This window comes from Myotis yumanensis, unplaced genomic scaffold (assembly GCF_028538775.1).
Source record: "Myotis yumanensis isolate MYYU_CA2020_CCGP unplaced genomic scaffold, mMyoYum1.0.hap1 SCAF_1, whole genome shotgun sequence".
In the NCBI taxonomy this organism is placed as follows: Eukaryota; Metazoa; Chordata; class Mammalia; order Chiroptera; family Vespertilionidae; genus Myotis; species Myotis yumanensis.
Window position 1 is genome coordinate 24,292,382 of NW_027223752.1, and position 21,592 is coordinate 24,313,973.

Here is a 21,592-nt window from a genome sequence, read left to right on the forward strand (position 1 = left end):
AGGAGTAGAGGAAAGTACCACAGAACCTCTGATAATAGGAGAAGGATGAAAGAGGGGTCCAAATTTGAATGAGTTCCAGGCATGTCAGGGAGGTTGAATTTGAATCACACAATTTAGAGTTAGTGATTGTGGCCCAAGCATACAGGAGGGTAGCTACACTGCCAGGAAGCTGGGGACACCTAGGGAAAGAAAACCTCTATGTAATTGGAGCACAGGGATTGGAATGGAGATGTCCTGTAGCCTAGGGTGGAGGGGCCTCTGGATTGGCAGCCTGGATCCCTGGATGACTGCATGAGGGAGGGCTACCCTGCCCACCTTCTCATTCACCCAGGACTGTCCCATGAGCAAGAAATAAACTTCAGTTACCTTAGGAATGGCCCACATTTGTATGTTTGTCTATTTCTTAATTAGCCTACCCAAGCCAATACAATAAGCATCAATACAGTTCTTAAAATACAGAGTATATTGTTGATAGTGGTCATCTCTGTAGGTAGGTTTGGAGGCTAAGAGTGTGTGATTTCTACTTTTTATTTTATCTTGTTTTAAAAGAAGAAAAACATGTTATAAAAGGCATGCAAAAAATCCTCAAGTTAAAAGAAAAAGCGAAGCAATAGGTCGTCTATGTCAAAATTTTTTTAAAAATGCAGGGCTAGGTAGTCTGTGCAAATCTTCAAGCATGCTTGTCTATGGAGAAGGGCGACTTAGCTGTGTCGGGAAATATTTGAGGATCATGATGCTATTGATTAGAGAAGTCCAGCCTTGGGAGAGTTGAGGACAAAAAGGGACTGGTGGTACATCTACTAGGATGGTCTGGCAGTGAGGGATGGCAGAACTGACTTAAGTGAAGCAGGTAGTATCATCCTCGTTTTGCAGACAAAACAGTGGAGACAAGTTTAGGAAGGTGATGTGCCTGGTCTCCTGTTGAACCGTTAGAGGCAACTCTGGACCTTAATCTAGGACTTCTGACTCCAAATTCAGCTTTAAAAAAATGTCTAAAGGAAATCATCTACCATTACTAAGAAGAAATTTAAATACACATCCTTGCTGAATTTCCCTTCATTAGATTTCAAATAAAATGGACATGTAGATAAAAAATATAATATTGATACCCAGTGTGTGGTGTTTTCACAAGCCAGGAAATTAGTAATATAGCACACATTAGGTTCATTTAATCCTATGTCTAGATTCTGTTTTCTTTTTCTTTTTCTGAGAAACACTTGTCAAGTCTCAACAAGAGCCAAGAACAGAAATTGGCTTATTCAAAACAACTGGCACTGTGGTGGGCACTTACTAGCCCAGCCTAAACCCAAAGAATATGGGAAATCAGCAATGTGAGAGGAGGGAGTCCTCAGGTTGGGGGGACAAGGGGCAAAAAGAGGGGAGATGGTGGCTTAAAACCCTTCTAATTAAGGAATTTTCCAATTACTGATTTCCTTCCGCTGCCCTGGGTCCCCTTCCTACCTCCGTTATTTAACAGGCATTCGATCATGACACCGGACTGGGATCCTCAGGCTTAGAGATATGTGCCCACACCCTAGACACCCCCAGTCCATGAGTGAAGATGCCAAGCTGGGAAGCGAATCATGAAGCTGAGTTGGCATTTCACCTGCGGAGTAGATGGGCCAAGGGAGATGAGAAAGTGTCAGACTTGCTCGGGGCTGGCACTCTGAGTTAGAATCAAATACCTGAAGCAAAGAGAAGCTGCCTCTGTCAGCGTAGCTGGACTTTAAAGAAATACAGATGTAATAATGTATAAGATGATATTGTTTAAAATGAGAAACTGAAGAACATTAGCCAGAAACCTAGCTCTCACCTTCTTTTTAACTCTTACTTTATTTTGATTCTCAATTTTTTGCTAGTCAGCTTTTAAGTGCCAATAGTTTTTTTTTTTTTTTTTTTTTAAATATCCTATATAATAAAAGCCTAATATGCTAAGTGTCTGGTCATCCTGTGACTGGTCAACTGTTCAACCAATCAAAGTGTAATATGCTAATGATATCTATCTATCATCTCTCTCTCTATATATACTAGAGGCCTGATGCACAAAAATTTGTGCACTCGGTGGGGAGGGGAGGTCCCTCAGCCCGGCCTGTGCCCTCTCACAGTCTGGGACCCCTCAGGGGATGACCACCTGCTGGCTTAGGCCTGCTCCCCAGGGGATTGGGCCTAAGATGGCAATCAGACATCCCTCTGGCAGCCCAGCAGCCCTCGGGGGATGTCCACTTGCCAGTGGGGAGCAGGCCTAAACTGCAGTTGGACATCCTTAGCGCTGCTGAGGAGGCAGGAGAGGCTCCCACCACCACCACTGTACTGGCAGCCATCAGCCTGGCTTGTGGCTGATCAGAGCTCCTCCCATGTGAGAGTGCCCTGACCACCAGAGGGCAGCTCCTGCATTGAGTGTCTGCCCCATGGTGGTCAGTGTGTGTCATAGTGACCAGTCATTCCCAATCCTTCTGCTATTAGGGTCAGTTTGCATATTACCCTTTTACTATATAGGATAGAGGCCTGGTGCATGGGTGGGGGCCGGCTGGTTTGCCCTGAAGGGTGTCCCGGATCAGGGTGGGGGTCCCACTGGGATGCCTGGCCAGCCTGAATGAGGGGATGATGGCTGTTTGCAGATGGTCACACCCCCTTCAGGGTGGGGGTCCCCACTGGGGTGCCTGGCCAGTCTGGGTGAGGGGCTGAGGGCCGTTTTCAGGCTGGCGGGTGACTGAAGCTCCCAACCTCTCCTTTTTTTTTATTTTTTATTCTGGGATTTATTTACCTTCTATGGCTGTCACTGGAACTGAGAGCCGGCTTTAGCTCTGAGGCTCGGCTCCAGCTCTGAGACCTCGGCTGCTGAAAGCAGGTATCTGGGTTTGTTTGGCTTCTATAATTGAAACACTGTTGCAACTCCAGCTCTGAGGCCCGGCTGGCTGAAAGCAGGTTTCTGGGGTTTGTTTAGCTTCTATAATTGCAACATTGTTTCTTAGAGTGCAGTTCAGAGCCCAGCCACGGCAGGCGGGGAACCTTGGCTTTCTCCATCACTGGAGCAAGCAAGCCTCCTGTTTGCTTCAGCTGCCTGGCTGCTGGCCACCATCTTGGGTGGCAGTTAATTTGCATATCACCCTGATTAGCCAATGGGAAGCATGTCAGAGGTATGGTTAATTACCATGTTTGTCTATTATTAGATAGGATATCTCCTATATAATAAAAGCCTAATATGTTAAGTGTCCAGTCCTCTGGTCATCCGTTCAACCAATCAAAGTGTAATATGCTAATGATATGCTAAGACCATTCAGTCGCTTGCTACGGGGGGCAGACAATTGACCAGTTGCTATGACATGCACTGACAACCAGGGGGTAGACGCTTCGACCAGTAGGTTAGCTTGCTGCTGGAATCCAGCCAATCAGACTGAGTGAAATGGGCTGGACACACCCTGGAGCCCTCCCACGGTCTCCCACCAGCTGGCCAACCTCATGCATCTCACCCCAGCCCCGATCATACACTGGTGGGGTCCCTTGGCCTGGCCTGTGCCCTCTCGAAATCCGGGACCCCTTAGGGGATGTTGGAGAACTGGTGTCAGTCCAATCCTGCAGGCCAGGCTGAGGGGCTTACTGGTGCCTAAATTTGTGCACTGGGCCTCTAATCTACACTAATAAAAGAGAAACATGGTAATTGGCATACGACGCTACCCTTCCCATTGGCTAATCAGCGTATCCTTATGCAAATTAACTGTCAGCCAAGATGGCGGCCGGCAGCCATGCACTGAAGCGAGCAGGGAGGCTTGCTTCCTCCAGGGACTGCAGATTCCAACGTTCCCCGCCTCACTTGCCGGACTCTCAACTGCAACTCTAAGCAACTATTACTATGTTGCAAATAAGAAGCTAAACAAAACGGCTTTCAGTCAGCCCCGGACCGCAACATTGTATCCATGTTTTCAGCAGTGAGGCCTCAGAGCTAAAGCTGGCCCAGAATAAAAAAAAAAAAAAAGAAAACAAGGAGCAGTTGGGAGCTTTTAGTCACTCACCAGCGGGAAAACAGCCCTCAGCCCCTCAGCCAGCCTGGCCAGGCACCCCAGTGGGGACCCCCACCCTGATCCAGGACACCCTTCAGGGCAAACCAGCCGGCCCCCACCCATGCACCAGGCCTTTATTCTATATAGTAAAAGGGTAATATGTCTCCCGGCACCGGGATCAGCGGAGCAGCGAGGCTCCCGGCACCGGGATCAGCGTGACAGGGGGCAGCGCCCAAACCCTCTGATCAGCCCTGCTCTGTGCCTGATAGGGGGCGGGGCCAAAACCTCCCTATCTGCCCTGCTCTGTTCGTGACAGGGGAAGGCGCCCAAACCCCCTGATCAGCCCTGCTCTGTGCCTGATGGGGGGGGGGGAGCTCCCCAATCCCCCGATTGCCCTGCGGCTCTGTGTGTGACAGGGTGCAGCGCACCAACCCCCTGATCGGCCCAGCTCTGTGTGTGACAGGGTGAGGCGCCCCAACCCCCCGCCCCCACGGGCCCTGCTCTGTGTGTGACAGGGTAGAACCATAACCTCTCCATCGGCCCTGCCCTGAGTGTGACAGTGGCGGTGCCCCAACCCCCTGATCGGCCCTGCCCTGTGAGTGACAGGGAGCAGCGCCCCAACCCCCTGATCGGCCCTGCTCTGTGCGTGACAGGGGGTGGCGCCGCAACCTCCCCATTGACCCTGCCTTGAGTGTGACAGGGGGTGGTGCCCCAACCTCCCAATCAGTCTACCCTGAGCGTGACTGAGGGTGGCATTGCAACCTCCCGATCCGCCCTGCTCTGTGCATGATGGGGCAGCGCCCCAACTCCCCAATCGGCCCTGCTCTGAGCCTGACCAGGGGCTGCACTTAGGGATTGGGCCTGCCCTCTGCCACCGGGGAGCAGGCCTAAGCAAGCAGGTCGTTATCTCCCGAGGGGTCCCAGACTGTGAGAGGGCACAGGCCGGGCTGGGGGGACCCCCCCCCCCCGCCCGCCGCCGAGTGCACAAATTTTTGTGCACCGGGCCTCTAGTATACACTAATAAAAGAGAAAGATGCAAATTGACCATAACTTTGCAATGCTCATCAGCCAATCAGGAGTGAGTATGCAAATTAACCCGCCATCTTTGTTAACAAAGATGGCGGGTTAATTTGCATACACAGGTGCCAAGCGGCTGGGGGCATTCTGCACCACCCCAGCCGCTCTGGGCCTCTGGGCAGTGTGGGAAGGCAGAAAGGTGGCTCCAGGCTGGAGCAAAGGCAGAAAGGCGGCTCTGGCCAAAGCGAAGGTGGTGCCGGCAGCCAAGGGAAGGAAGGCCCATTCTTGCATGAATCTTTGTGCATTGGGCCTCTAGTATATATATACTTATAATTACAAAAGTATAATATGCTAATTAGACCGGACATCCTTCTGGATGTTCTTCTGGACATCCTTCCAGACGAAGCCAGAGCTGCGAGGGAAGCCCGGGTCCCGGGTGCCAGAGGGAAGCCTGGTTCCTGAGTGCCAGAGGGAAGCTGGTGCTGGCAGCCGGGGGAAGGAAGGCCTACTCTTGCACAAATTTCGTGCATCAGACCTCTAGTATATCTATGTTAAAGTAGCATTATGTTAAAAGCATTTTCTCTGGGATCAAATAGTCTATGAAAATAGAAATCCAATGGTTGCTTAGTGTTTCATATGAAACCATTCCCCTAGCTCAGCATTTGAGTAGTTTCCAAATTTTTGCTATTATAGATTAACTTGTTAACAAATGGTTTTTTTATGCAAACTTTTTCTCACTCATCTGTTTATTTTATTAGGGGAAATTTATAGATATGAAATTACTGGGTCAAAAAGTATAGCATCTGACAAAGTACTTGGAATATATCCTTAGCTGCTTAAGTCCTGATTTTTAAACTAGCTCTCACTTTTCAGTAATAGCCTGAAAATTCACAGAATAAGTGATCTCCTACATTATCAAGGCTTTTCAATGAAAGAAATCTTAGTATTCTACTTTGATAATTATCAATGAAGTCTTTTACCACTAACATTCTATTATGTAACTGGGGGAAAAGAATCTGTAACCAAAAGGTGATATTTATGATTTCGGTGCATCTTCTAATTTATTGGGGAATTACAAATAATAGATGTTAATTCAAATAGTTTGTAAATGTTCAGATTTTATAAGCAGGTTGAGGAAAATGTAAGTTTATCAGCAGATTTTCTACTAGAAGTAGGACTTTATAAAAGTGTTTTTTTTCCAACTGGCCTGGAAGATACATATTGCTACTCTTATGATTATATAATGCTTGGGACTAAGACTTGTGTTCTAAGACCTCCAATAAACCACTTGATTCAATTTAGTGAATCAGCAAAATTAAGTCTTATCATACTACCTGCCAAAAATCACACATTTGAACCCAGGTGTAGAATTTTTATTTACTTGTGATTTAAAAAAATTACATAAAAATAAAAACATCCTTCTGAAGGCAGTGGTTTCTTTAATTATGTCTGGTTTTCATTAAAGAGATATTATTATGCTTGCATTAGTTTTGGAGGCAGACACTATTGGCTTCAAATTCTGACTGTGATTTCTTAGCTGAGTAACGTGGGCAAGAGCTCTGTCAGCTATGTGTTACCATCTTCATTTTACATGGGGGAAACTGAGGCTTAGTGAGATTAAATGGGACAGTATATGTGAAGCACTTTTAGCAGAGTGCTTGCCCACAAAAGGCATTCAGTAATTGGTAGCTATTAGGAGCAAAACAGCAACCGTCTATATCAGCGGTTCTCAACCTGTGGGTCGCTAACCTGTGGGTCTCGACCCCTTTGGGGGTCGAATGACCCTTTCACAGGGGTCGCCTAAGACCATCAGAAAACACATATATAATTACATATTGTTTTTGTGATTAATCACTATGCTTTAATTATGTTCAATTTGTAACAATGAAAATACATCCTGCATATCAGATATTTACATTATGATTCATAATAGTAGCAAAATTACAGTTATGAAGTAGCAATGAAAATAATTTTATGGTTGGGAGTCACCACAACATGAGGAACTGTATTAAAGGGTCGCGGCATTAGGAAGGTTGAGAACCGCTGGTCTATATGCTATTGACTTCGTTATAGAAGAAATGAAATAGAAGATGGAATTGACCAGTGTTTCATTTTACAGGTATAAATCTTTATCTGATACACTCTTTTGGATCCAAATATTATCCCAGCTGAAGTTTAAAACTCAGGAAAAAAATTGTTTTATTTCCACTTAGAACCCTCAATAACTTACAAAGAAACCTGTCAGTCTTGTAATTTTCTCTTGCCAATCCTCAATGTCTTTTACCAATTGTTAACTGATATATAATGGCCTGGCTATCAAATTACCCCAAACAAAGTGGCTAAAATAACAATCATTTTATTACAGCTCAAGTTTGTGGATTAGGATTTCAGGCAGTGCTTAACTGGGCTATTCTTCTGTTCCATGTGCGATCCACTGGGATTACTGGTTGATATTCAGCTCCTGTCTGGATTATTCTGGTGGGTTCAATGACTGGGGGTTGCTAGAAGGCTAGGCTCAGGTGGGCCCTTGTGCATCATCATGTAACCTAAGGACCTCCCCCTATGGTCTTCCCATCAGCCATACTTGGACTGTCACTGCCATCTGGAACCCCCAAATTAGCAATCAAGAGTGGCAGTAACTTGGGTCTATGCTCCATTTTTCATTGTACTTACATGTGCGTCATCTTACTCAAATTGTAGAAGGAATGTGATTCCAGCCGCTGCAGAGTTGTATCTATGGATAAGTAGCTGAAAATCACAAAAATATAAGACAAAGTAAAAAGTTAGTAGGGTTGTGAACTCCAAGAATACTGTTTTGATGTAACATCTTTGTCATGGGCTTCCCAGATCATAAAACACATGCAAACCTCATGGTTTCTCCCTAATTATGTTATAATTAGTTACTACTGTTTTTAGATCCTGTGATTTAAAAACTGGAAACCTGAAAGTTTCCCAATACATGAAGTCCTATTGACCTTTCAGGTTTCATTTAACTGATACTTCTTTTAGAAGCTTTTCCCAAATTTCCTGATTGGTTCAAATTTCCTGTAATATATCCTCATATTACCATGAATTCCTTTCCCTAATTATCACAGAGCAACTTGGCAACTGTTAGGATAATATTTGATTTGTGTTGTCTCATTACACTGAAAATTCTCTGGAATGGAGAACCATGTTGGTTTCTGGTGGCCATTGAATCTTGAGTCCCTATCACAGTGCTTGACATGTAGTAGACTCCCAATAAATATGTATTAAGTGAATGAATGAATAGGTGAGTTGCTCAAAAGAGCACAACATGAAAGACATGGAAAAAATGAATAAGAGACATTTTTAATGGAGTACCTAATAGCATGGAATTGGAGAGGTAGTTTCAAAGAAGATGAAGCGAAATCCACATTGCTAGTGGAACATTCCAGAAGGTGGTGACTACATATTATCTCTATACTTCTGTTCTTGATTTTGATGAAGTTGAAAATTTAAGGTTTGTTTTGAACTTTGGGAGCAAAAGATAAATCAAATAAAAGTTTTTAAGTACTAAAGTGGGGGAAAGAGAAACGTCTATAAGAATACATAAGGAATGACATTTCAAATAATCTCAAATTCCATCTTGTAATGAGAATGACTAACACAGCCAAATTCAGTGATTGATTTTTATTGAGAGTCATTTCTATGACATTTGGGAAAATTAACAATTGGCAGATGATGTCCACATGTAGCCCTAGTGACGATTCTCAACTCTGGCCATACAATTGAACTATCTGGAAGGTTTTTAGAACACAGAAATGTCTAAAACTTGGTCCAGGACAATTAAGTAACTGTTTCTGAGGGATGGGACAAACACTTTTATTATATAAAGCTTTTCAGATGACTCTAATGTGTAGGCATGGTTGAGAACCACTGGTGTATACTGAATCTGTCAGTAAAATATTTTCATTAACACAGTGTTAAGAAGACCTCTGACTGTTACATTTGAGTTTTTACCATGGTTATTGTGAATATTCTAAAGGTCCTGTGATTTTTGTTTTGTATGGCCTATTCTGTAAACAGTTATCCTTTTGATTTATCAGGTCTCCTAAGATATTGCCACTTGTGGATAACATTACATAAATTATTTTGATCCAAATATCATCTCTAAAACATAGAGAAAGCAATAGGAGATGTTGAAAAGGATTAATTTATTGTGTAGAGATTGTGGGGATTTATAATGGATAAAGCTGAGCAATCTGAAAGACAAGATTAATTTTGAAGGCTGTGAACTTGTTCATCTAACTTTGCATCATATCCATTTGCTCCAAATTTTCTCTTGACTTTGTTAGTTCAGAAGTGCAGAGCTTTCTCAAGGTTTTATTGGGGGAGCCACTTGTAGGAACCATTTATCAGAAGGATGAAAGGAGTGATTCTCTACTTGCTAATCCCATTTTTATAACCAGGAAAACTCAGATCCTACTTCTTCCTCAAATTTTTTCTTACCATTTAAGTCTTATGTAATCACTAGGGTGAACATAACATTTATCATCCAAAATAGGATATTTTTGTGAGTTAAAACAGGGTGCTAATAGTATGCCAGAATACTAGGTGAGAATTTGTACTGTCCCAGGAAAACCTACCTAGGGTCTCCTTGGTGATCTCTCTGTTGCCCCCTAGATATATCTTCGATGATTATTCATTTATGATGTATGTGCGTGTGCTTTCATTCAACAAATGACCAAACAGACATGTTCCCTAGCTTCCAGAAACTCACAGCAATGGGAGGTACAGGCAGGTAAATGGGATTAACATATAGGGTGATAAATGCTTTGATGGGGTTCAGGACACACTTAACCCAGACTGGAGAATCTAGCACAGTCTCCCTGGAGGAGTCTTCAGCAAGACCTTCAAATATCTCAGTCAACCTGCTTTCTTTAATTGCTCATCACGTTCATTTCAAACCTTTTCAAATTTCTAACCCTGCCAGCTCTACCCTCAATATTAGTATATACTCTTTTTATTTTTTAAAATTTATTTTATGGTTGAGAGTATGCTCTTATAATAATTCATAGAAAAGAAAGAAACCTTGAGATAAGGATTTCTTGAATTCCCTTTCAATAAGCCTATTAATTTACCTGCACCTGCCCCATCTCTTACTATTACTTTCTTATTGCAATGTAAAAAGTCACCATCTTTGGTAGAAGGTCAATCCCTCTCCTTGGTGCTCTTAAAAATTGTTCTTTCTTCACTTTATTTTAGCCTCTCCCTCTCTACTGACTCCTTTCCCTGTTCCCAGTTACAAATACCTGGTCATGATTCTTAAGTCTAGTGCCCACCCAGATCTTATCCTTAAGAACCCCAACATACCCACTTCTAGTCCTCCTTACTCTGCTTTTTTTTCTTTTTACCATATCTGCAAATCCCTTCTAAATTAGTATATATATATATATTTGTTATGTTTTTGATTCATTGTCTGTCTCCTTCCATTCAAATGCAAGCTCCACAGGGGCACAGGTCTTTGTCCATTTGTTCCCTGGTATAGGTCTATCTCTTAGAACAACAGTTGGCACATAACATGGACTGAATAAATATTTCCTGAATGAATGAATGAATGAAAAAATTATGTCCTAATGTCTACTTTGATGTGCCAAAGGCACCTCAAATGTCATATGCCCCCAAATGAATTCCTAACTTACCCCCTGCATCTCCACAGCAACTGTACGGAAAACTTCTCTATCTTGGCAAATATGCTCATCAACCACACAGGCGTCCGAGTCAGAAATTGAATGAAATTCTTCTTCATCTCCCTCCCGCTCCAAATCAATAAACTTTCTAATTTATTATGTATTCCTATTTATTTCTCAAATCTGGTCACTTTTTCTTTATTCCCAAATAACCACCCTCATTCAGTTCTCAAGCTCCTCTTCCCCAGGGCCCTGATTCAACCTCCTCACTGGCTTCCTGTCTTCAGTCTTGCTCCACTTCTACTCTTGTCCACAGCACAGTCAGGGGAAGGTTTCTAGAACATCTGATCTGTCACTTCCCTATTGTAACCATTCAGTGGCTTGGCCTTAGGGAAGATTTCAAACTCCTTCCAATGATTCACAGGCCCTGCTTACCTCCTCCCAATCTTATTTTTCTCTGCTGCTCCTTCCCAGCCTCAAGAAATTTAGTTTAATTTTACAGGCAGCCAAGGCTTTTCTCTTCTGCTTGGAACTCTCTTCCTACTTATTTTTTATTCAATTAGTTGCAGATTGCAAATTAGGTGCCATTTCCTCTAGGAAGCCTTCCCTGACTACCCCCCACCATCCAGGTAATACACCTCTCATATGAGTCTCCACAGACAAGGGAAGACACAGAATAGGCAATTGTATAAGGGAGATGAAGGAAAAGGAAGAGCTGTAGGGGAATTTGAAGTTCTTAGCTTACAAGCCACTCAATGGTAGTGCTGTTAAAAGGAGGAGTAGGGAAGGAGCAGTTTAGGGGAAGATGAAGAGTTTATTTTGGGATATACTGAGTGTGTCCTGCTTGTGGAACATCAAGGTGATGATATTGGGAAGGAAGGTTGTAATGCAGGCCTGAGCTTTTAAGAACAGGTCAGGACTAGAGATACTCACTTAGGAATTAGTTATATTAGGTAATAGTGAAATCAGACATCATTGGCTACATTTATGGCAAAATGTAAGCATTCGTACCAGTGGTAAAAAGTGAGTCAAGAATCGGCAATTAGGATAGATCAATTATAGACAGAGAAATCTGTTTATGGGAGAGATTCCCAGCTAAGATTTTGCCACATTCCAAGATATATTAACACATTGGATGCGGGAAACGTATTTATACGTTTTACGTTGACTGGTAAACACAATTTTCCAGTGAGTTTTCCAGTATTTGTCTGTTTAAAATTTAAGAAAAATAATTCAGTATACATTTTATAGTAAATCACAAAAAGTTTCATTGAAAAAAAAATATGTAAAACTAAAGTTATCGTAAATTTACTGAATGTTGCCATTTGCGCAAAAAATTAAACAAAAACAGCCCGCATACAATGTGTTAAAATACATTAAGAATTATTAAATGTTCAAGACCAAATGAATTAAAATTTATTTTAGCTTTAAAAAATCATTTAGGAATTAGGGAATGGAGATGTAGCAAAACAAAATAAACATTTCAAACATAAAAATTTCATATACATTGCATATGTAGATTATTTTTCTGGATAGAGCACATTTGGAACATAACATGTCACAATTGCAAACTTTTTTATATTAAAAAAATGACTTACATCCTGGAAATATTGGGCAGATTTGAAAATGCATGACTGGGAATGGTTTTCAGATGAGTCTCTGTAAACTTCCTATAAAAATAAGTTACACAATTAAAATTTTATTCATTGGATTTTTCTAATAACTCACCTTAATTATACAAAACACATTACTAGAGGCATGATGGTTCTTACAACATGTATTTCATCTTACATAATAAAAAAATGAATACACAATGAAAAAACAAAATACAGTTTTTTCTCAACAAAAGAAGAATTAAGAGTGAGACTCAAATGCAGAAAATAAATCTTTAAACTTCATCTCTGAATTAGCAGTAAACTGGTATGCTGTGTCTAACATCATATTCAGTGTGTTAACTAAAGGGCAACATCATATATTCATAAGTTTATCAGGACTACAGAATTCATATCATGCACTTGTCAATGGAAATATCTTGGAATGCCATTAGAATATTAAGAGTAACTAGAGGCCTGGTGCAAGGATTCATGCACTGGTGGGTTCCCTGGGCCTGGCCTGCACCCTCTTGCAATCCAGGACCCCTCAGGGAATGTCGGAGGCCCAGTGAATGGATTCAGCCCAATCCCCACAGGCCAGGCTGAGGGATTCATGCACCAGGCCTCTAGTATGCATATAAGATCTTTGGTTAATCTCTTCCCACCCTCTCCCCTCCTCACTTCTCTCTAAGATTCATCAGTCTGTTCCATGTTTCCATGCCTGTACATTGAGCATCTGCTCCCTGGTGGTCAGTGCACATCATAGCTACCGGCCAAACGGTTGTATGGTCGAATGGTCGCTTAGGCTTTTATATATACACTAGAGGCCCAGTGTACAAAAATTTGTGCACTCGGGGGGGAGAGGAGGTCCCTCAGCCCATCCTGTGCCCTCTCACAGTCTGGGACTCCTCAGGAGATAATGACCTGCTGGCTTAGGCCTGCTCCTGGGTGGCAGAGTGCAGGCCCAATCCCTAAGTGCAGCCCCTGGTCGGGCTCAGAGCAGGGCCGATTGGGGAGTTGGGGCGCTTCCCCCTGTCATGCACAGAGCAGGGTGGATCGGGAGGTTGCGATGCCACCCCTAGTCACGCTCAGGGTAGAGCCGATTGGGGGGTTGGGGCACCGCCCCCTGTCACACTCAAGGCAGGGTCGATAGGGAAGTTGTGGCACCACCCCCTGTCACGCACAGAGCAGGGCTGATCAGGGGGTTGGGGCGTTGCCCCCTGTCATGCATAGAGCAGGGCCCATCAGAGGGGTTGGGGCTCCGTACCCTGTCACACACAGAGCAGGGCCGATCAGGGGGTTGAGGAGCTCCCCCCTGTCATGCACAGAGCAGGGCCCATCAGGGGGTTGAGGAGCTCTCCCCTGTCACTCACAGAGCAGGGCAGATCAGGGGGTTGGGGTGCTGCCCCCTGTCATGCACAGAGCAGGGCCCATCAGGGGGGTTGGGGCTCCGTACCCTGTCACACACAGAGCAGGGCTGATCAGGGGGTGGAGGAGCTCCCCCCTGTCACTCACAGAGTAGGGCCGATAGGGGAGTTGGGGCACCGCCCCCTGTCATACACAGAGCAAGGTGAATCAGGGGGTTGGGGCACCGCCCTCTATCACCCACAGAGCAGGGCCGATCAGGGGGTTGGGGCACCGCCACTGTCACACTCAGGGCAGGGCCGATGGGGAGGTTATGGCTCTACCCTGTCACACACAGAGCAGGGCCCGTGGTGGGGGGGAGGTTGGGGCGCCGCATCCTGTCACACACAGAGCAGGGCCGATCAGGGGGTTGGGGCGCCGCCACTGTCACATTCAGGGCAGGGCCAATGGGGAGGTATGGCTCTACCCCATCACACACAGAACAGGGCCCATGGGGCGGGGGGTTGGGGTGCCGCACCCTATCACACACAGAGCAGGGCCGATCAGGGGGTTGGGGCACCTTCCCCTGTCACGAACAGAGCAGGGCGGATAGGGAGGTTGTGGCCTTGCCCCTTGTCACACACAGAGCCGCAGGGCGATCAAGGGGTTTGGGCGCTGCCCCCTGTCACACTGATCCCGGTGCCGGGAGGCATATTACCCTTTTACTATATAGAATAGAGACCTGGTGCACGGGTGGGGGCCGGCTGGTTTGCCCTGAAGGGTGTCCTGGATCAGGGTGGGGGTCCCCACTGGGGTGCCTGGCCAGCCTGGCTGAGGGGCTGAGGGCCGTTTGCAGGCTGGCGGGTGACTGAAGCTCCCAACCGCTCCTTTTTTTCTTTTCTTTTTTTTTTATTCTGGGCCAGCTTTAGCTCTGAGGGCTCGGCTGCTGAAAGCAGGTTTCTGGCCTTTGTTTACCTTCTGTATTTGATACAATGTTGCAGTCTGGCTGGCTGAAGCCCGGCTGACTAAAGCAGGTTTCTGGGGTTTTGTTTAGCTTCTATATTTGCAACATAGTTGCTTAGAGTTGCAGCTGAGAGGCTGGCAAGTCAGGCGGGGAACGTTGGAGTCCGCAGTCACTGGAGCAAGAAAGTCTTCCTGTTCGCTTCAAGCTGCCTGGCTGCGGCCGCCATCTTGGCTGGCAGTTAATTTGCATATCTCCCTCATTAGCCAATGGGAAGGGTAGTGGCCATACGGCTAATTACCATGTTCCTCTTTCATTAGATAGGAGATATATATATATATATATATATATATATATATATATATATATAATGTATTTGAGTCCTAACCTGGTGGCTCAGTTGGTTGGAGTATCATCACATACACCAAATGGTTTTGGGTTCTATTCCCAGTCAGGGCACAGGTTTTATCCCCTGTTGGGACACATAAGGAAAGCAACCAATTGATGTTTCTCTCTGTTTCTCACTCTCTCTGTTTCTCACTCTCTCTCTGTTTCTCACTCTCTCTCTCCCTCTCCCTTCTTCTCTCTAAAATCAATAAAAAACATATCCTTGGGTGAATGTTAAAAAAAAGGATTTGCTATATCTTAAAGATTAAAAATTTTTGCTGGAACAAAGGTCTCTTCCACTAGTACCTTATTAAATCATCTACTTGCTGCAGCTTGGAAACAGCTAACTGACAAGGGCTAATTCTCCTCAGGATCATGGTATGTTGTGGTTTTTCTTCCAGTTTGCTTTTTTTTTGGATACTTTTCAGAAGTCTGAGACTTTTCCTTATAGATACTAAGATATCTTCATGCCTTCCAGTGTGTCTCTCCACCTAGGAGCCCATTTTTTTACTTCCTGTCTTTGCTATAGCAACTACTTGAAGAGAATCCTGAATGAAAAAAAGGTGTACCTACTATCCTAGCTCACATTGCAAAAAGATAACGTCTCATTGTGCGCACCACCTCCCCCATGGATCCGTTCTGCTATTTAAAAATTGGCAATCATACATCATTCATTTTTTACTTTATTTGAATATTTAGATGGAAATTATGTATTTTCCTCTCCAGGTTTCAGGGTTTGTTTCTCTACAATCAATTACCTTGATCTATGCATTCTTTGAACTACTAATTTCTGCAGTGATTGAAATATACAGGGGTGGGCAAAAGTAGGCTTGCAGTTATTCATTTGGAAAATAATACAATAATTAATAAATAATACAAGAATAAACTGTCTTAGATACTCACAACTGTAAGCTTACTTTTGCCCATCCCTGTGTCTAGCACTTCCAGTTTCCATTCCTGCTTGTCAGGGTGCTGAAAGTCACCCCTTCATCCTAACAATAAGGAAAAAGCTGATCAGAATGAAAAAACAACAACTCTTCTTGTACACATGAGGGAAGACATAGGGCAAACTGGGGAGACAGCAAGATACAGGGGGTCCGGCTTCCCAGGGCAGAGGCTCATGAGGGAAACCATGAGTGTCCAGTGTACGAAAACCTGAACTGTGATTGACGAATCACTGGAGGCCCAGTGTGGACAATTCTGAGAGTTGGAAACAACAGACGGACCCAGTCATAGAGGGACCTCCACAATTTTGTGAGATTTACCTCCATTATCTTGACCAGGTTCTAATAGTAAATATCAGAGAAAAATCCCCCTGTGCTTCTAGCAAAGAGAGGGGAAGAGGAACTGTTTGGAAACACACCAGAGCACTCTGTTCTTAGCAAGGCCTGCCTCAGGGAAACTAGGTAACCACAGCCTAACGGACCTGGGGAAGGGACATGCCCAACTCCAGCCCAGTGTAACCATCCTGTCCGACAAAGGGGAGGGGAAAAAACCTGAGAAACACTGTGAAGTTCACAGTCTAGGCACAGGCTCGATAAACGTCTAAGACCTAATCACAGGGCAATAGAACCCTTCCCATCCCCGACACGTCACTACCACATTACTAGCAGCCTATTTGTAGCAGTTCCTTTTACTTGGTATATCATGTCTGCTTATTGAGAATTATATCTGTGACTTTCCAAATCAAAGCCTCAGCAGAGCCAAATTAGTTAATAAAAGGACCTATTCAATAATATAGCCAATAATATTGTGGTAAGTCTGCATGGTGACAGATGATTACTAGAATTAGTGGAGTGATCACATTGTAAGGTATAAAAATGTCAAATCGCTACATTGTTTACCTGAAGCTATTATAACTAATATTAGAGGCCCGATGCACGAAAATTTGTGCAAGAGTAGGCCTTCCTTCTCCTGGCTGCCGGCAGGCACCCGGGACCTGGGCTTTGCTCCGGCCCCCACTTCGTCCAGAATGACATCTGGAAGGATGTCTGTTCTAATTAGCATATTACCCTCTTATTGTTATAGATAATATTATATACTAACTATACTTAAATAAAAATAAATAAAATAACCTATTAACTTGGAGGGCAGAAAGTGTTGTGAATGACAAAAGTGTAGATTGTTAGCCCTTTGCAAATCTTAGTGATTCAGCAAGAAGCCCAATGCTGCCTTAATACGATTTCAGAAATTCAGGTCTCATAAATTCCCTTCCCTTCCTCACAAGTCTCACTCATGTGAATCTTACATTCTCTTAATTGGATTGATTGAAAGCCAGTTGGTCCAGATCCAAGATTCTGAAGTTACAAAGATATGAGAATAACAAGTCGTTTGACTGCAATCTCTGAGGAAAATTGGGCCATGACAAAGGAAAACAAAGGATAAGATAAACACCTGTTGGGTATCATCCAACAATATTGAGTTTCTTAAACTCAAAGATAGTCTTATTTATAGAGCTTGTCCTAGGGCAGTGATGGCGAACCTATGACACGCGTGTCAGAGGTGACACGCGAACTCTTTTTTTGGTTGATTTTTCTTTGTTAAATGGCATTTAAATATATAAAATAAATATCAGAAATATAAATCTTTGTTTTACTATGGTTGCAAATATCAAAAAAATTCTATGTGTAACACAGCACCATAGTTAAAGGTTTTTCAAAATGCTGGCATGCTGAGCTCAAAAGGTTCGCCATCACTGCCATAGGGCATTGGTCTTGGGGCATACTCATTGTTAGATCACACACTGCTTGTAGGTAATGTGGACCTAATTTATAACTTACATTAACTAAACCTTTTGGGGTTTATTCTGTGTTCATAAGTAAATAACATTTAATTTAAAATAAAATTCAAGTAATGATTTCTAAGATGGACAGGTACATACAAAAAAATGAAACTGGACTACCAACTTACACCACACACAAGAATAAACTTAAAATGGATAAATGACTTAAATATAAGTCATTAAGCCATAAAAATCCTAGAAAACCTAGGCAGTAAAATCTCAGATATCTCTTGTAGCAATATTTTTGCTGATATATCTCCTATGGCAAAGGAAACAAACAAAAAAATAAATGAGACTACATCAAAATAAAAGGTTTCTGCACAGCAAAAGAAACCATCAAGAAAATGAAAAGGGAACCAACTACATGAGAGAACATATTCATTAATGATACATCTGATAAGTGGTTAATTTCCAGAATATATAAGGAACTTATACAACTCAACACCAAGAAGACAAACAATCCAATTAAAAAATGGGCAAAGGACCTGAATAGATACTTCTCCAAAGAGGACATACAGATGGCTAAGAGACATATGAAAAAAAATGCTCAATGTCACTAATCATCAGAGAGATGCAAATTAAAGCTACAATGAGATATCACCTCACACCTGCCAGAATGGCTACCATCAATAAATCAATAAACAACAAGTGCTGGTGAGGATGTGGAGAAAAGGGAACCCTTCTGCACTGTTGGTGGGAATGCAGACTGGTGCAGCTGCTGTGGCAAACAATATGGAGTTGCCTCAAAAAATTAAAAATGGAACTGCCTTTTGATCCACCAATCCCACTTCTCAGAATATATCCTAAGAATCCCGCAAAACCAATCATAAAGAATATATGTACCCCTATGTTCATAGCAGTGTTATTATTATTTTTTTTGCATAGCAGCATTATTTACAACTAGAGGCCTGGTGCACGAAATTTGTGCACCAGTACAGTCCCTAAGCCTGGCCTACAATTAGGGCCATCTTCCCCAGCTGCCCGTAGCTGGCCCCGCCCCCTGCCACCACACACCCCCAGTTCCCCGTTCGCCATCGGGTGATTGGAGCCTGATGGCTGGGGAAAGGGACCTAGAGGTCAGCCGTTTCTGCCCACTTGCCAGCCCCACCCCTGCTGTGGATCACCCTCTATGTGTGGGGTGACCGGCCGGGTGGAGGCCTTGGCCTGGCGCCACCCACATCCCTTGCCACCCAACCCTGGTTCCCTGTTTGCCATTGGGTGATTGGAGCCAGCCAGCCAGGGAAAGGGACCAAGAGGTGGTCAGTACGCCTCATAGTGACTGGTCGAGTGGTCATTCTGGTCATTCCCCCATTAGGGTCAATTTGCATATTACCCTTTTATTATATAGGATAACCAAGATCTGGAAACAGCCCAAGTGTCCATTAGTAGATGAGTGGATAAAAAAGCTGTGGTACATTTATACTATGGAATACTATGTAGCTGTAAAAAAGAATATCTTAACCTTTGAGACAGCATGGAGAGACTTGGAGATTGTTATACTAAGCAAAATAAGCGAGCCAGAGAAAGACAAATGCCATATGATCTCACTTATATGTGGAATCTAATGAACAAAATAAACTGATGAACAAAATAGAACCAGAGGCATGGGTACATGGAACAGAATGACAGCTCTAAGAGGGGAAGGAGGTGTGTGGGAGGCTGGATGAAAGAAGGTGTAGAGATTAGCCAAAGAACATATATGCAAAGCCCATGAAACCAGAAAACAGTGTAGTGAAGGCCAGAGAGGGGTGGGTAGGGACTGGGTGGAAGTGGGCAAAGCGGGGAGGAATGGGGGACATCTGTAATAGTGTTAACAATAAAAACCCCAAAACCAAAACCAAAACCAAAAAGGAATATTACCACTATTTACTATTAATGATTAAGACATCACATGTAACTCATCAGGAAAAAACAGTTTACAGTTTCATATCCTAAGTGGAGTACGTACATTTAATAGTTAAACAAGTTGGCTTTGGGATATGGAAATTATAAGGGAGAATAAATATTTAAGCTGATGATGCAATTTAATTTATTTTTTCTATGACTTACTGAGCTAAGCATGATCAGTGAGACTATGACTTAGAGAATCAAATGTCTCCTTTGAGCCTTGTCGAGGCAAGATTTATATTTCTCCGATGTCTACACTTGGAAGACATGACCAGAAATAGAAATGCCTGTGAAACGCCACCGATTGACTTGCACGGTTTGCAGAACTGGATCCAGTTTTAAGTGCTGTCTTTTTTGTTCCTGCAGTAGCTGTGGGGGAGGGAATCTGGTCCATGCAAAAAAAGGAGCAGAAAGCTCCCTGTTCCAACAAGAACAGTTTGTGCGATTAAGTTTTTCACAGTCACCTTGCATGATAGATAGTAGGCTCATTTCACTGAACTTTTATCAACGTGTAAATCCAATCAGCATTCCAACATCCTGTTTCTTAGAAGGTTTCTGAAATCATAGCTCCATTGTGTGTGTGTGCGCACATGTGGATGTGGGTTGTCATTAATGTGCCTGCTTCCCACTGCAGCCCCTGCTTGATAAAGAATGTGAAGTATGAGAGTGGAGCATGACTGAATTTTTCTGAGTTGAGAAGCCCGGTCGGCCTTCCCTGGCATGGCTGAGCTAAGCGTGTGTGGTTCCATTTGTGTGTCACAGTTTTGGTCCTTTGGCAATCAGGCTGAGAGTATTTTGTGATTCTGCATCAAGTTTATCTGTTTAATATTGTCACCTGCATTTTAAGGGCCTCCTTTTGCATTAAATAGCTGTGTCAAGCAATCAACTGGATTTCATTGAGATGTGCCAAGTGAATAACACTGAACTACCAATGTGACCATAGAAATCCAGATACTTATACATCACAAAGTTGTGTATTATAATAAAATGGACAATATTGATAAATTTAAATGTGACATGTACCATTTGCCCCATGGTTTTACTTTGTTGAGGAGAAATTATTACTGATAAATTTGTTTTATTATTGTGCAATTTGTTGTTGTTAATCCTCACTAGATTTTTTTCATTGATATTTTTAGAAAGAGTGGAAGGGAGGGGTGGAGGGAGAGAGAGAAATATCGATGTGAGAGAGACACATCGATTGGTTGCCTGCCCAGGTATGTTCCCTTGACCGGTAATCAAACCTGAGACCCTTCGGTGCACAGGCTGATGCTTTAACTGCTGAGACACACTGGCCAGAGCATCTTATGCAATTTTTAAAATAGTTTGTGGTGAGTTGTGAGAGAGCAGACAAGCACAGGAATTAAAATCAGGGACGTAGACCCAGAAGGATCATGCAGTCAAATGTTTGGACTGTGAACAAATAAACTATACTTGTAAGTATGAAATAATTTTAAATCTGTATCATGTTATGTTTCCAAATTTTGGTGGTAGAGTGGAGTTTTAGTCAATGTTGCTACTGAATTATTTACAAATAATATGAAAATACCAGGTGATAACTACAATGGAATGTGTGACACTGTAGCTGAATAGTATAACACACCACTCAGATTTCAAGGTCACCTGTGAGTCATCTTTTGGGGACAATTTCCATTTGGATTTTAATTTTTGTTATCTGAGTCTTAGGAACCCAGGCAATGGCTTCATGGGTTTGCTTATGGAAACTGTCTGGCTTGGGCCATCTGAGATAAATTTTTATTTGTAATGCTTGGTTTAGGTCTCTTGATTAAAAAAAATAATAATTTAATTTTATTTCATTCTTTGGGATAATTTTTGTATTGAACCTTCCCCTCTCACAAGTTTGAAGTATAATTTACATCCAGTGAAATGCACACATCCTAAATGTATACAAATATATAAGTACTAGTGGCCCGGTGCATGAAATTCGTACATGGAGTGGGGGGTTCCCTTAG

The 21,592-nt window shown here is 43.1% G+C and overlaps 1 protein-coding gene across 1 annotated transcript in view; it reads right to left on the reverse strand.

The window, feature by feature from the left end:
- The window catches only part of TSHR (thyroid stimulating hormone receptor), a 100,705-nt gene that overhangs the window by 43,781 nt on the left and 35,332 nt on the right, over positions 1–21,592 (reverse strand). The window contains exons 2-3 of the mRNA XM_070403493.1: positions 12,265–12,336; positions 7,689–7,763 (exon numbers count right to left, since the gene is read on the reverse strand). Coding sequence (XP_070259594.1) covers positions 7,689–7,763; positions 12,265–12,336 — 147 coding nt within the window. The remainder of the gene's footprint in view (positions 1–7,688; positions 7,764–12,264; positions 12,337–21,592) is intronic.